Source organism: Engraulis encrasicolus, chromosome 8 (assembly GCF_034702125.1).
Source record: "Engraulis encrasicolus isolate BLACKSEA-1 chromosome 8, IST_EnEncr_1.0, whole genome shotgun sequence".
NCBI classification, from domain to species: Eukaryota; Metazoa; Chordata; class Actinopteri; order Clupeiformes; family Engraulidae; genus Engraulis; species Engraulis encrasicolus.
Window position 1 is genome coordinate 24,572,345 of NC_085864.1, and position 15,058 is coordinate 24,587,402.

The window sequence follows — 15,058 nt, forward strand, 5'->3', positions numbered from 1 at the left end:
ACGGGATTTCATTATTTATTTTTAAATTGAATAAAGTATTTAAAAACGATTACGGTGGTAGCCTATTATTCAACCGGTCAGAAACGCCTGAACTGTCTACAGCAGCAGTTTTGGTTTGAAAAGGTGTGGCGTCCAGTTGGAAATTTAGTTTGGGCCTATCAATAAAGAACTCCCCATGACCCACTGACTAGCCTATGCCTTTAAGAGGTGGCCTGTGCCTTTAACAAACGCCAGCCAACTGTCTGCGCTGGTGACGTGAAGTCACTGCGCGTTGTGTGGAGAGTGGGCAGGAAGCGAGTGTGAGAGCATTGATTACTCTTTGAACAGAAACGGTGCACAAGGTCCGGTAGGGTGTATCATGTCACGTTGCTAATGCTGTGGCACGGTCGAAATCAAACCATCACCGACCCGGATCGCCGACCGTACTCGTTCCCCGCCCGAATCGAAGGATTTGGGTTGAAACCCGCGAGCGCAGGAGCGGCGCTGTGTGCTGTTTGAACAGCAGGGCGAACAGCGGGTGGAAAGCGCGTTCGACTGGAAGGCAGGGAGCGCGAGGAGCCATGAGAGAATACAAAGTAGTCGTGCTGGGCTCTGGTGGTGTGGGGAAATCAGCATTGACTGTTCAGTTTGTCACAGGGTCTTTTATCGAGAAATACGACCCAACAATAGAGGATTTCTACAGGAAAGAAATCGAAGTGGACTCGTCGCCCTCGGTGTTGGAAATCCTGGACACGGCGGGGACGGAACAGTTCGCCTCGATGCGAGATCTGTACATCAAAAATGGACAGGGGTTCATTTTAGTGTACAGTTTGGTGAACCAACAGAGCTTCCAGGATATCAAACCGATGAGGGATCAGATTATTCGCGTGAAAAGGTACGAGAGGGTGCCCATGATCTTGGTAGGAAACAAGGTGGATTTGGAAGGCGAGCGAGAAGTCTCTTCCGGGGAAGGGAAAGCCCTGGCGGCCGAGTGGAACTGTCCGTTTATGGAAACTTCAGCCAAAAATAAAGGCTCGGTCGACGAACTGTTCGCAGAGATTGTCAGACAAATGAACTATGCTTCAACTCCAAATGGGGACGACCAGTGCTGCTCATCGTGCGTTATTCTTTAGATGAAAAAAAGAATCACTCTGTTTTTAAGTTTGCAATGGTGAGTGTGCACCTCCTACTATATCACAAAACATGCCCGAACACAACAGACCAATTTCATAGTTAAGCATGAAGATGGACATGTATGCCTTCGTCAGTGTCAACAACATTGGAATTTGTTCAGTCATTTTTGCACACAACCATTCAAATGAAAGAGACAATAATCTAATGCAGTGCTTTACGCAATGACATGCTTGAATGTTCTGGGATAGGATCGGCTATAGGGCCTAGATAGCCCATAGCAGTGGACCCTTAAATATTGTAAACATTGTCGCGTAGCTTGATTGTTGTTTTGAGACTACTATTTAAACCGTTATTGTCTTTCTTTGGAAGTGTGTTGCAGGAATTCTAAGTTGAGCTCAGCGTGCCTTTCCCTGGCGCTGGAAGGAGCACAATATCTGCAAGGGAGGTGCGACCATCGCGGGAGTTCACTCTTGTGGAATTCTGTTTGGAGTAGGCCCAGTAGGCCATGCTGGTCTTTTTAGTGTACAACATTTTGAAGTCAACAACACAAGTGGCTAATCCCAGCCCTTCGCCCGCCAGACAACACAAGCCTGCCCTCCTAACTGGAACTTTTACCATGGATGGTGAAGGGGCTTGACATAAGTTCCCCCTTGTTGGAGAATGGAATAAGTAGTCATTAAGTGCTGCGCATGACTTGAGTTGAACAGTGCCGTCTCCCCCTCGCTATGTACAGCTCCACTCCTCTTGGATTTTTCTGACAGCAACGACAGTTCTTTGAAACCACTGTTTTTCTTCCCCTCCTCATCCAGTGCCACCCCCATTTTCTCAGTGTGCAAGGAGACATGACTTGACTGGAGTGATGTGGGACGTCAGTGTTGTTCTCACGTCGAGTGCCTTCCAAACCATCAGCTATTCCCGTGCAGTGCCAATGTGAAGGCGTTCAAATCTCATTTTAAATGGCAATCTACACAAGTACTTAAATGTAACATTTTGTTGCCCTCCTGGGTGTTTAAACGTTACATCATCCCCTTTGTTTAAGCCAATAGCAGTTTCTTCTTTTACTTACAAACTTTTATTTTGGCCTTTCCCAAGGTGGTATAGCCTATGTATGGCCAGAGTCATTTGAAACACAGGTACTGAAAATCGATTCGTTTACTCAACAGAACCTCATTTAAGCAATCTTAAAAGTCAAAGATTTTTATCTTTTTGTTTTTATTTTTGTTTGTTTTAACAGGAAATGTGATGTAACATTGCAATTCTAATATGATTGTAAGTTTAATTTTGGGTCAGCTTTTTAACAGCTGTCTGTGTTTAAAGACTTTTAATACAAATTGCATTTGTACAAAATGTCAAACATGTGGTCGCTGTCTGTTTTTAAACTATCTCTTTTACATGAATGACATGAGATCCAGGAATCCTTTTTTTGTTTTGACTCAAGATTTCATGGTTGGAGGCGACTGGTTGCCATCCCATTTTTGTTTACCTTTAGTTCATGACTTACAACTTTATTATAACTCATTCCAAATCCTGGTTTAAAAGCTATCTTCAGTTGCTGACTGTTATTTTTTTACTCCAATTTAAACTCGAGACAATCTCTATATGTGCCTAACTACATTGTGTAGATATGAGTGACTGTGTAACAGGTAGACTAGTTTCCTGTGGGTGTGAGGCAGGCAATGTGTAACAGGTAGACTTAGTTTATTATGGGTGTAAGGCAGCCTATGTGTGGCATGTGACACCCTTTGGCATTTGGGTGAAGGATTTTCACATACCGCTAGCCGGTCTAGCCAAGAATGACCCAGAAACCTCTGAGTAACCGTAGGTCAGAAGCCATTGTGGGGGAAAACGGTCCCTTTCACAGCCTTTGGGCCTATACTACAAAGCTGGTTCAGGATAAGTTAAGGTTAAGTTAAGAGGTAAATCATATAATAGAAGAGCCTGGAGTCCTCATGATTTACCTCTTAACTTAACCAAAACTTATCCTGAACCAGCTTTGTAGTATAGGTCCCCGGCCTAATGTATACAGGTTCATACTTTGCTAGCCAGCCAGTGGTCAGTGATCTTGCAGATTTTGAGAGTTAACAAGTGTGCTTATCCCCTGATTGAGGCATGACTCACCTTTTGTATGATTCCTGAAAAAAAGCTCAAATTAGTGCATCAGTCAACTTTTAGCACAGTATCAGACTCCAGAAGAGAAGTAGGCTGTGTAGACTTCCGCTTATTGTTGATGTTTATGTTTTTTCCGAATACAGAAGTTGGCTCGGCACAGACAAATATTACTTCTGCCTTTAGGGGGGTTTGTCTGCAGTGTGTATATATATATATATGAATTCTGCAGTGTTGTGTATGTGAACAGCATCACCTGAGGCTAGAGACCAATTTTATTCGCACAGACACTACTGGATCCTTGACAGAATGCACTCCATCAGAGAGAGCGAGCGAGCGAGAGAGAGAGAGAGTGTGTGTGTGGGTGGTGTATGCATCGGTCTGCACTTATGCCTCCTCTCATCCCCTGTAGGGCCTTTTATCGCTGTCTACCTTGTGTGCAGAGAGCTAAAGGAGCTGACTTTTAAGCCGACTGCTGTCGTTACAGTGTATTGGTGCAACCCATCTTTGAAAGTTCTTATTTTTTCCACCATCCAAACTCTTGGAGTCACGTTTTCAGTTCCGTGTCCTGTTATAATGTGAAGTGTATTATACCGTTAGCGAGAAGACTTGCTTCGTGATATCTTGTCTTGGTTATATACTTGTATGTTCCTCTTCGAATCCATGGTGCACATAGTGTCAGGCAGATACTCGAGAGAGACTTAGCAGGGATGGTGATTTCTGGAGAGATAGTGTGTGGTATAACTTGTATCAATGTGACTTCTGTTTCCACAAAAACCGTGAGCACTTTGATGGCCTTATAAGGGTTCTGTTTCTGATAACGGCATGAGAAAGTGCCAGGCAGCCATCCACTGTGGTGATCCAGGGCTGGTGGAAACAGATATGCAGTCCGCCTGTGTTGTTGTAGCTAAGTGGGGGCCTATAGCAACGTCGACAGACGGGACCAGAGAGCTCCAGTGACTATTCTGCTTTGCTCTGGGAATACCCCAGAATTCCGGTCATTTTTGCCATTCCTGACACTCCGCTGCCCGGCCCGGGCTTGTCTTGGCTGTGCAGACCTCGCTCTTGGAAAGGGCTTGTCCAAACACATCCAGGGGTGTGTTCCAATATGCACACTCCCGTCCTCCACTTGTGCCTGTGGCCTCACCATGCCTCCTGGTCCTGTCCCTGTGGTGAAAACAGTACATGGGTTCTAATTTTTTGTGTTTTTTGCGACCCTGGCTGCGCACAACTCAACCTCTGATTGCTGGAAACCGTTGTCGGTCAAAAAATCGGCTCACATGGTTGGCTGTCAGTGTCTTGCCCCTCCTCACAATACCATGTTTATAAACAAAAACAAAAACCCATGTATAAAGTTTCCCAACTGTCAGCCTAATCACAACAACTTTTGGGGGACTGTTTTTCATTCACCATCCTGATTGCGAAGGAGAAAATTACATTAGAATTGTGCTTTTGTGCAAGATATTGAATTCATTTTCTGTCGTCGGTGACGTCATCATGAGGTCACAAGCAGGCAAGGGAGGAAGGAAGTCCGCAGATTGGAATGCACCCCAGGAGTGTTGGCCCCTCCCATATTCCGTAACAGTCACGCCGCCTCTCGGTTTTTGGCAATTCTGCATCATGGGCCCTTGACTTGAAACATGTCTTCCAGTGGCAACAGGTTTATTATTGGCTTTAAGTTTGTGGTCAACAACCCACCATTTTGCTCCATAGTAGAGAGGAAGTGTTTCTGTGAAATGTTGTAAAATGTATAAAATGCTGTGGTCACATCAGCTCGGTCGGCCTAGAGCTTGATGTTGGGCTTCAGTATTATTTTCGTCAGAGGGTAGTCAACCTTTCATTAAGCCACATTTAGGGGCAGTGTTTACATGATATGTTGGAAAAATCTTTTAGTGTTACCGTCACATCAGTAATCTTCAGGGCAGTCCATAGAGTGAGCTTATAGTATTGTCTGAGTGTATGTGTACATGTCCTCTTTCCATTTGACATGAAGCCAAAAAATATTATTTCATGAAAGCTGATGTTGCTCCTCATTGAGGTTTCGATCTATGTTGGGCAAAGGGACATTTGTGAAGTATAAGTTTTTCAAATGTGTCATCCATGTGATTGTGAAAAAAGGGATGGCCACTTCCTTCTGATGTAGGCCTGGATGTTCAAGGTATTGCCCCTGTTCGTGACATCACATACTGTGCTGATCTGTGCAGTGCACATGTGCACTGTGAATTCACAATGCATTCTGTGATATTGTGTGTTGCACAGATTTGCGCAGCATCACAAACATGGCCATTGATGTTGGGTCAGTGATTTTTCAAGATGTGTTTTGGTAGGGAAATTTTACAAAATCTGCTTCAAAGTAGGCTGCTGTGTCCCAATGTATTTTTTTTTAAAGAGTGCTTTGGAGATGGTGTCCACAGTCTTCTTTTCATGAAGTGTCTACTCTTACCCCTCAAAAGTTTGGCCACATGCTTCAAGTGTTTTGGAGTGGTTGGTAGCTACGTATCAAATCCTTGGCTCAAGGTGTCTGCTTGAGAAATCTTACTTGGCTGCAAGCTTAACCTTAAAGCTCGGCCCTCTGTTGTACTGGTGACACAATTGCAGTAGGCGGTGAGCGCTTGGATTTTCGCAGTCATTTTTGAGAAGTAGGGAGGCTTAGCACAATTGCTTCACCGTCCACCCCATTTAGTCCACTCAACTCAGCACTTCTTTTCTTATTCTCAGTGATTTTTCTCTTCCATTAACCCTCCAGAGTGGGCCTTCAAAGTAGCATTTCTTGTATGGCCGCGTCTGTATTTATCTGTAGCGATTACTTGGAAATGTGCAGCATTGTGCAACTTGAATTTCATAAAAGCGTCAGTCACACACTGTCGGGTTTGGCAGATGTACTGTACTGCACGGGGGGCTATCTTTAAATTCAGTGCACACACTTCAGTGAGAGTTGCTGGGAGTCTGAAACGGGGTCGTGTGGTGTCTGAATGTGGCATGGTATGCTGCAGTGTTTATTTGTAGGGGGTGGCATTGTCCTGTGCCCTCTTACCCCGGTGATATGGAGTGGAGAGAGTGCCCTTTATACTCACTCACACAATAACAAAGTTACACTGTTCCTCCTCCATTTACTGTACTTTTAATTGCATCATGCAGGAATGCCATTTTGTGTTGTGTTATAGCTTGGTGTGAATGCTTGTGAATGTGATCATACTTGTTTGGTGTAGTAGTTAGTTAGGGCGACCTTTGCCTTGTTTTTGGTCAGAGTTCAAGCCTACACTTCATCTGCAGTGTCTTTTGCTTTGGTGTGTGTACTGTGTACGTTTTTAGTTTTCTAGAAAGGAGAACTTGCTTACGCATCCTTACATGAAATGTCCTGCTGACAGAACTCAAGGAGATCCCTCTTCTTGAAGTAGAACGCTATACAAGTAGAAGGGGGGAGAAGTCCTTTTTTGTTTGTGGCTGTGTTTTGGACTTCTTTTACGAGAAGAACTACAGGGTGTGGTGGGGAGAGAAAGAATCTGACTCATCAGCCAAACTTGTGCGTGAGCCTTTGCCTTAGAGAAACTCGAGTTTCATAACCATGTCCTAGCAGGAAGTCAACACATGACCCAACATGCTGTGATAATCAGAATGGCTCGCTAGCTACAGAAAGAAGAAACAAACTATTAGTCCATTAGCCAGCCAAGCGCTGCTTGCTTTTCCCACAACTTGAACCTCATTGAAAATCTACACTCGCTGTGCAGTGAAAAGAAGCCGAGTATCCAGCCATGCTGTATTCCACATGGTGTTTTTACATCTAAATTAAAATCAGAATGCAAAGAGATTTATTTCCTGCATTGCACCCACCCTGCCTGCTATGAGGTGCCTATCTTTTTTTTACATGGGGAAATTTCTGCTCCGTTGTTTCCCCCCCTTGCACTGTTTGCTAAATTGTTGTCAGCTGAGTGTTGAGCTGCATGAGGGGGCTGGTATTGAGTGTGTTTGAGAGGGGAATACTTATTTATTGCCTTTACCACCCCCCCAAGTGTGTGGGTGTGCGCGTCGGTTTTATATAAGCCCTTTGGAGTCTTTGGTGTATCTGTATAAGGAGGCCATATGTCGAACACTGGCCAGGAAGGAAGGGTGTTTCCACTGCAGACTTCCTCTTCTTGCATTTTTTTTGAGAGTTGCCACATACCTCTCTACTTCCCCTGACCTAGTCAGCTTCTCGGCTATAGTCTTCAATCTTCATCATTTATAGTAGTCACATAAGGTGTTTTCAGACAGCCAGGCACTTGCCGTTTGATCTTATTAGCCGTTTTGAATCAAACTCATCTTGTGACCAAAGCTATAGCTTATGCTCATGGTTTCGTAAGTTATGGATTTTGAACACAATTGGGTTCTGGAGGGGAAAGGTGCTGATTCACACTGAAGTCTTTTTAGGCTGGTATCTCACTTTTCCCACGCCAAAGTGACTGAGATACAGATCAAAGGCCATGCTTGTATGAGGAGACTAACAAGGGTTAAAGGTCGGAGGATGTATGTCCTACTTGATATGGTTCCATAGTTCTGGTTAAAGATTATGTGATGTGGAGCACAATGGTTGGGTTCACCGTGAATGGTTATTGCTTTTCATGCATACTTACTGATATGGGCACTGTAGTGTTCACAGATGGATGCACGCTGAGCAGCCTATGGTTGGTCTGCTACAGGATAGTCAGCCATACAGTATGTGTGCTCCAATTACATTTATTTTGGTCTTTTTGCACACTGATTGGTTACTACAAAAGCAGACGAAGGAAACCAAAAGTTAAGAGTTCCTTGTCATAATTCTGTAGTAAATTATAGTATAATATACCCTCTTGGTCTAATATGTGGTAAATGTAGTGTAATATACCCTTTTTGGTCTAATATTAACTGTATATGTTCAGATGTCTGTAATGCACCAGCACCAAGACAAATCAGTTTTATTTTTGAGAACTAACAGCCTTGGTAATAAGCATGCCTTCACCTGAAAAAAGTACTTTTTTTTTACAAACACATTGAGACTATACATAATAGATGTACAAACATTTAACTGAGACTCTATCACAGTCTCAAGTCAGTGCTTTGCTCTCATTGCACCACTTCTTTCTCATGCAGGCAGGCAGGCAGGCAGGCAAGCAGGCAGGCAGGCACGCACGCACGCACGCACGCACGCACACACACACACACACACACACTGAGGGTTTGCTCAGCTCAAATCCAGAGTTTTGACTCTTGACCATCTGGGTTTCAGGGGACTTTGCCTCCCTGCTGGTGCCCTCTCTTGATCATCCTCACCGGGGCTGCTCCTGTGTCGGAAGGAGGGAGGAGGGGCCGTGATGCTGCAATGCTGGTGTCCTGTTGATACATTCTGCACAATGCATTTCACGACACTTAAGAGAGTAGGGGGCGTGATGCAGCAGTACTTGGGTACATTTCTCGAAACTTAAGTTGCTAACTATGTTAGTTACTTTGTTTTGCAATACAATTTCCCATTGACAACTATCCAAGTTGCTAACTAGCTACACATTCGAGAAACACAACCCTGGTGTCCTGTTGATACTGCCTATGCAATATTTACAACACTTAAGAGAGTATGGGTGTTAAACTGCTCTCTCTAAGTGTTGAAATAACACTGCAAAATGTACTGTGTAGCAGTTTAGCCGAGCTACATAGCGTTAGTGGGTTGGGGTATGTGGGTTAGCGGGTCAGGATTAGGGTTAAGGTTGGGGTTAACAGACTAACTGGTGACTCATTTTGACGAAGCGGCTCAGTTCTACAGAACACCTGTTCTTGAAGACTACAGAACTGACGGACCCAGGTTGATTCTGCTGTGAAGGACAGGGTTTGTGTGAAAATCTCTGGGCTTTTCTTGTACAGGTGCTCTGGGACGTTTCAGACATGTTGAAAGATTGAGTAATTTCAGGCAATTTACTCATGTAGTGTAGGCCTACACATTGTGGTCTCTAATCCTTAACTGGCTTGAAAAGGGGCTCTGCAGGGCAGACTGGCTGAGTGTTTCAACTGTTTGTAATGAGAGGGGTATTGTTTTCTAGACCATTTTCTCTCCCGTGGTGGCCTCAGGAATTAACTAGAAAGTTTGACAGGAGTTTTTGCCTATACCAACTATGTTATACCGATTAGGGAAAGGTCGGCCCTGGTGTGTTTTCATTTTCAGTGACATGGTTTTAGGTATTCTGTGGTGCGTTTCTCGAAAGTGTAGTTGTTAGCCGGTTAGCAACTTTGGTAGTTGCCAAAGGGAAACTGCATCGCAGTTCAGATCAGAATTAAAATCAGATAATTCCGAATTAAATGCCTCATGTAAACGTAGCAATTGTCCATGCCACTCCTAATTCCTATCCCTTGTACATTAACAGTGATTGCGTCCAAGACTTGTACAGTTTTTGTACTTCATTTAACTGGGTGCAATATGTGTGTGCTGAGGCTGTGTGTGGGATTTATCTGTGCTCAGCAGGCAGAGGATGGCCATATGGTCTGCAGAGTGCGGATTCCTCAAAGCGTCGCTGCTTACTTTATCAATGTCTTAGTCCCTGCAGATCCACCCCTGCCCCGCACAAGGATTCACATAAGATTTTGCCGGTGGTGAAAAACCTGATGAAACTCAAGACAGTGCCCCACATATATTGCACCAGAGTGCAGTCATGTAAAAGGTTATTGTCAAGGTTATTAAAGGTACTTATTACTCTCCTCACACCTTAATCCAGAGCAACAAAGTACCCTCTGAAGTTCATGTGGTCTTACGTTCAATTGAAGTTATAGGACAATAGAATATAATTATATATGAAAAGAGTAAGATTCCTCTCTGAGGTTTTGTAGCGAAGGTAGTATGTAGAGTTGCCCCACCCTGATTTGGACCCAGGGCTTTGGGCTCTGACCACTACATCAAAGAGTCAGGTTTGTTGCACACCAAGTAGGCCTACAGCTATTTTTCTTTAATATCTCGTAAGAATTATGAACAAAAGGTGAAAGACAAATATGTCTTCTTTAACTAAATGTCATTTGTGTGTAAATAGCAAAAAAGACATCAAGTAAGCTTCATTCCAAGACTCCTGTGCCAGGCACCATAAGCAGACAGTGACAGAGCTGAGATGGCCACTGACCTCAGGATTCCATGATCTTAGTGCTACAGATTAGGATCGAATCAATCACCCAGTCATAATTCTGTTGGTCAAAATGGAATGGGCTGTTCAAATCTGACAGCACAGTGAAGTCTTCTGTCATTAGCAGTGCTTTATATTTGTTTTAGTTTCTAGGTTGAAGATCCATTTTCAGGAAAACCTACATATATTGTATTTTTGAAAATGACTGTTAGTTTTACACCGGCATGTTTTGATGACGTGCTCACTATATTACCAACAGCTGTTAAATGTTGACACTATCTGCGATTCAATTTCAATGAGATGTAGGCCTCAGACACCCATTGTACTTATCTAAAGTAGGTTTAGCTCAATACTCAGTGTGTGTGAGAGAGAGAGAGAGAGAGAGAGAGAGAGAGAGAGAGAGAGAGAGAGAGAGAGAGAGATAGAGAAACAGAAAGCAGCGCACATATGGATCCTGTTAGCGATCGCCCCACCCTTCCCCACAAAGACATGCTTCTTAACTGGTTCATCATGCCCTGCAAAGCCATCGCCTTAAGATAAATATGAAGTAGAGTATGAGGAACGCCAATGGTGCACTTTGAAAACATCTTCCAAACACTGAAAGCATTTACACCCAAGACGAAGGCTGTTAGTTTAACCTCCAGGTACTAGTTTTAGTAAAAAAATAAATCTTCAAAATGTCTTATCTTTCTTGGTTTAAATAGGTATTGTTGTTACTACGTGTTTAAAGGAAGAGATGAGGCTGTGGGGGAATATTCTTAAGCAGCTATTCAGGTTGGAGGGCATTCTCGACATTTGAACCAAGAAGAAGAAGAAGTCCTAATTTCGGTTTCCTGAAAAGATGTTGCACAAGGAGCCGGAGAAGCGACGGCCGGCACATGACACACAGGGATGGACTGGTCATCTGGCATACAGGGCATTTTCCCATTGGGCCAACAGTCACCATGGGCTGATGCTGTTGTTTTTTGTTTGTTTGTTTGTTTCAAATTTTCCCTTAGAGACCGGCCCACAATTTAGATTGGGTGGCCCCCATCGGTGCATCCTTAACATACAGTGGCCTGAGCCCATCATAATAATAGTATGGGGGTGGGGGGCTGGGAATGCCAAAAAATGCCCGGGCCAGTTTGTGGTCCCAGCCCAGTCATGATGACACATGACACAAGGGGGTAATCAGAGGTGAGCCGGCCTCTGGCAGTCTTGGTACTTCCCTCCACTCCTTGCTTTGCAGAGTTCAGATTCTTCACTGATAACCACGGCTACTGATGTCACCTCTCTCTCTCTCTCTCTCTCTCTCTCTCTCTCTCTCTCTCTCTCTCTCTCTCTCTCTCTCTCTCTCTCGGCTGCAGTTTTACACTCCTGGATAAGATCAGAGGTAGCCAACCAAAACTGACATTGTCTTTTGTCACTTCTGTATTGTTAAACAAAAAAATCTCACTACACAGTAAATGCTGCAGTGCTAAGTATTCAATACTTATAGTGCAGAGGTGAGAAAACTTTTTCATTCAAAGGACCACTTCAAATTCTTCCAAGGGCCTTAAAAGTCCTCCGAGTGCCGCACTATGAACACAAACCAGGATTTCCCCCCTGCACTTTAGGTCTATATTGATGGCAGGCACCTTTAAAACAGACCACATCTTCTCTCTCCTGAATATAGCTTAATTGGATTTAAATTGTTATTTCTAAGATTCCTTTACAAAATACTTCATATTCCTTGTGAAGCTGCATACAAATTATATTGTTGGCCGGATAAAGCAACCTCAAGGGCTGTAAATGGCCCTCGAGAAATAGGTTGCCCACCCCTGTCTAGTGTAATGACTATAGACTTTGACATTACAGCAGGGGTGGGGAACCTATGTCTCGAGGGCCGTTTACGTCCCATGAGACTGCTTTATCCGGCCACCCGACATAATTTAATGATATGCAGCTTCACATGAAATAGGACATGTTTTGTAAATGAATCTTAGAAATTACATTTGCAATACAATTAAGTTATTTTTCAGGGGACCTGGAGAAGGTGGGGTCTGTTTTAACCCATTTTAGCCCAAGCCCTTTTTGGGAAAGGGTGCCCTCTGCCAAAATCCTAAATATCTCGTCCTCGCACATATAAACATGAAATAAGTTGCATTTAAAATCTAGGACCCTCATTTTGCATTAGAATTTGTTCATTCCCTCAAATCTAAAGAACCTGAATGCAGCGTTTATGTGTTTCCAGGCTACAATGAGTTAAAGCTGGCTGCCTTCAATAGCAGGCCTAAAGTGCAGGGGGATATCCTGGTGTGTGTTCGTAGTGCGGCCCTTGGAGGATGTCTATGGCCCTTGGAAGAATTTGAAGTGGCCCATCGAATGAAAAAGGTCCCCCCCCCCTGCATTACAGTATCACTGCAGCATTTTGCTGTGTGGCTGACATGGGATTTTCATGGTTATATTCATGGTAAATGGTAAATGGACTGCATTTATATAGCACCTTTCCACTCCTTCGAGCACTCAAAGCGCTTTACATTGTATGCCTCACATTCACCCATTCACACTCACATTCACACACCGGTGGCCGTGGCTGCCACGCAGGGAACCACCCTGCCACCAGGAGCAACTTGGGGTTAAGTGTCTTGCTCAAGGACACAACGATGGAGTGAGCTACCACCGCTCCATCGTTCAACTTCCCATATTCATGAGTGCTTTCTTTTTCTCTCTTGGGCAGTCAGGGGTAAGCGGTTAGGGCGTCAGACTTGGAGCCCAAAGCTTGCTGGATCGACTCCCGACCCGCCAGGTTGGTGGGGGGAGTAATTAACCAGTGCTCTCCCCCCATCCTCCTCCATGACTAAGGTACCCTGAGCATGGTACCGTCCCACCGCACTGCTCCCTTGGGGCACCATTGAGGGCTGCCCCCTTGCACGGGTGAGGCATAAATGCAATTTTGTTGTGTGCAGTGTGCAGTCAGTGTTCACTTGTGTGCTGTGGAGTGCTGTGCCACAATGTCAATGGGAATTGGAGTTTCCCAATGGGGCTTTCACTTTTTTGTGCAAAGCTGTGTCACATTGTAGCCTAATCCTCATGTACTGTTGGTCAAATCAGTTTGCTGATAGGGTCACACACACTGTCAGATGACTGGTGAAAGATAGTGCCTATTGTAGGCCCTATCATCATTTGTCTAACACCGAGCAACAATGACACCGAAAGACACAAATAGGCCTATATTTGAAATTTGGCGATTTACAACGCCGCAAATCTGTTTTTAGACATGCGAGAGGTGACGGAGGAACAAAAAGCGTCAGTGTTTGATGCGAAACAACATTCCAGAGGTTGTTACCATGGCAACTCCAACGCTCACAAACAGCATGTATCATTTTGCTTAATTGGAGGTTGCTGTATACCTCCACATCTCTCATCCCTCACTGAGGCTTACTGAGACAAGTGAACATGAGATTGCTCACTAACTGTTTTGTTTAATACATGGGATTGCTAATGAAGATGTGTGCTGATTGCTAGCACTAATGATCTCAAAACAATTAGACTAATTTCAGTGTAATGATGTGTTTATTTTAGAGTGAACAGAGAAGTAAACAGGGATATTTCACATTTTTCAATGTCATGAAATGATTTGATGATTGTAATGCAAATTGGGAAGTGGGCTTTTCTATGTTTGATAAGAGTGAGGTCATCAACAATCAGCCTCATAGATGAAACTTGTATGGTTGTCATATTCACAAATGCACTGTGTCAAAGCCTTGTAAATTAGACCTAACCCTGCTGGCAGAATATGTTTTTTTTGTGGTTGGTCTATCCTTGCACCATATAATCATAGATTGTCCATGAATCAGAATGGGTACTCTCCTATAATCACAATTCCTCTATCTTTGAATCAGTGTAGTGAGTCATTGTGTTTGACTTTGCCTATGGTGCGAGCCCAGACTATGCTACATTTAATTTTACAGTCTGGCTTGCCAGGCCATTGTTCTCATAATTGCCTTGCCTTGCCTTATTCCTCTTCGCTCCAAGTGGAGCATAGGGCTTCTATAGCTGCCTCATAATTAAAATACATTCATGCCAAATATTATGTTATTAAATGGTCATGCATGTGCAACAGGCCTAAGTTCTGCCATTAAAACCATTACCGGTTGCCATATTTCGGAGTTCAGTGGGTTTGGTTTCACACAGGTTAGTGTACAGTAGCACTGTACTGTTTACTACAGTATCATACAAGACACAAAGCCTTGTTGTCTTGTCCTGATAATATCTTGTCTTGGCTTAGCAGAATACAAACACAACCCTTTACAATATGTATCAGGAACACAGCACAGACAGGTCTAAGCGTGATTTTGATGCATAAAGACCAGAACATTTTGTTTTACTTTTGTTTTCTATTATATTAACAGTAGTTCTTGCTTGTGCCAAAGTAAAACTGCATGTAGGCTACGTTTTTTTTAAAAGTCAGGAAAGTCAGGACAGTGAATTAGGCCGTTAAAATGGGGACTCCACTCATCGCTCACAAGCTGAAATCTCCCTATTTGTTATTCAGAGGAAGTGTCAAAAAGTCACATACAGTTTGAGATGTCAGAGAGAGAGAGAGAATGTTGGGTTTGATACAGCAGCAATATTGTTCATTGTTCAGACAAGTTTGACGGCAGCCTAGATGGGAGTATGAGATTGACAACCACCCGCCTTGTTGAAGAGAAAAAAAAAAGATTTCACAGCTTCCCTGGAAACTGACCTTTATCTCAATCTGAAAATCG

The 15,058-nt window shown here is 43.7% G+C and overlaps 1 protein-coding gene across 1 annotated transcript; it reads left to right on the top strand.

Moving 5' to 3' along the window:
- Positions 1–248: 248 nt before the first annotated feature.
- On the top strand, positions 249–7,612 carry LOC134454329 (ras-related protein Rap-2b). The gene is made up of 2 exons (XM_063205283.1): positions 249–1,150; positions 1,483–7,612. Exon 1 carries the CDS (start codon positions 561–563, stop codon positions 1,110–1,112), a length of 552 nt encoding a protein of 183 aa, XP_063061353.1. The 5' UTR covers positions 249–560; the 3' UTR covers positions 1,113–1,150; positions 1,483–7,612.
- Positions 7,613–15,058: the final 7,446 nt, after the last annotated feature.

Bases quoted from the DNA above. Each gene is read 5' to 3' on its own strand.
- LOC134454329 (XM_063205283.1), top strand. From the start codon at position 561: ATGAGAGAATACAAAGTAGTCGTGCTGGGCTCTGGTGGTGTGGGGAAA.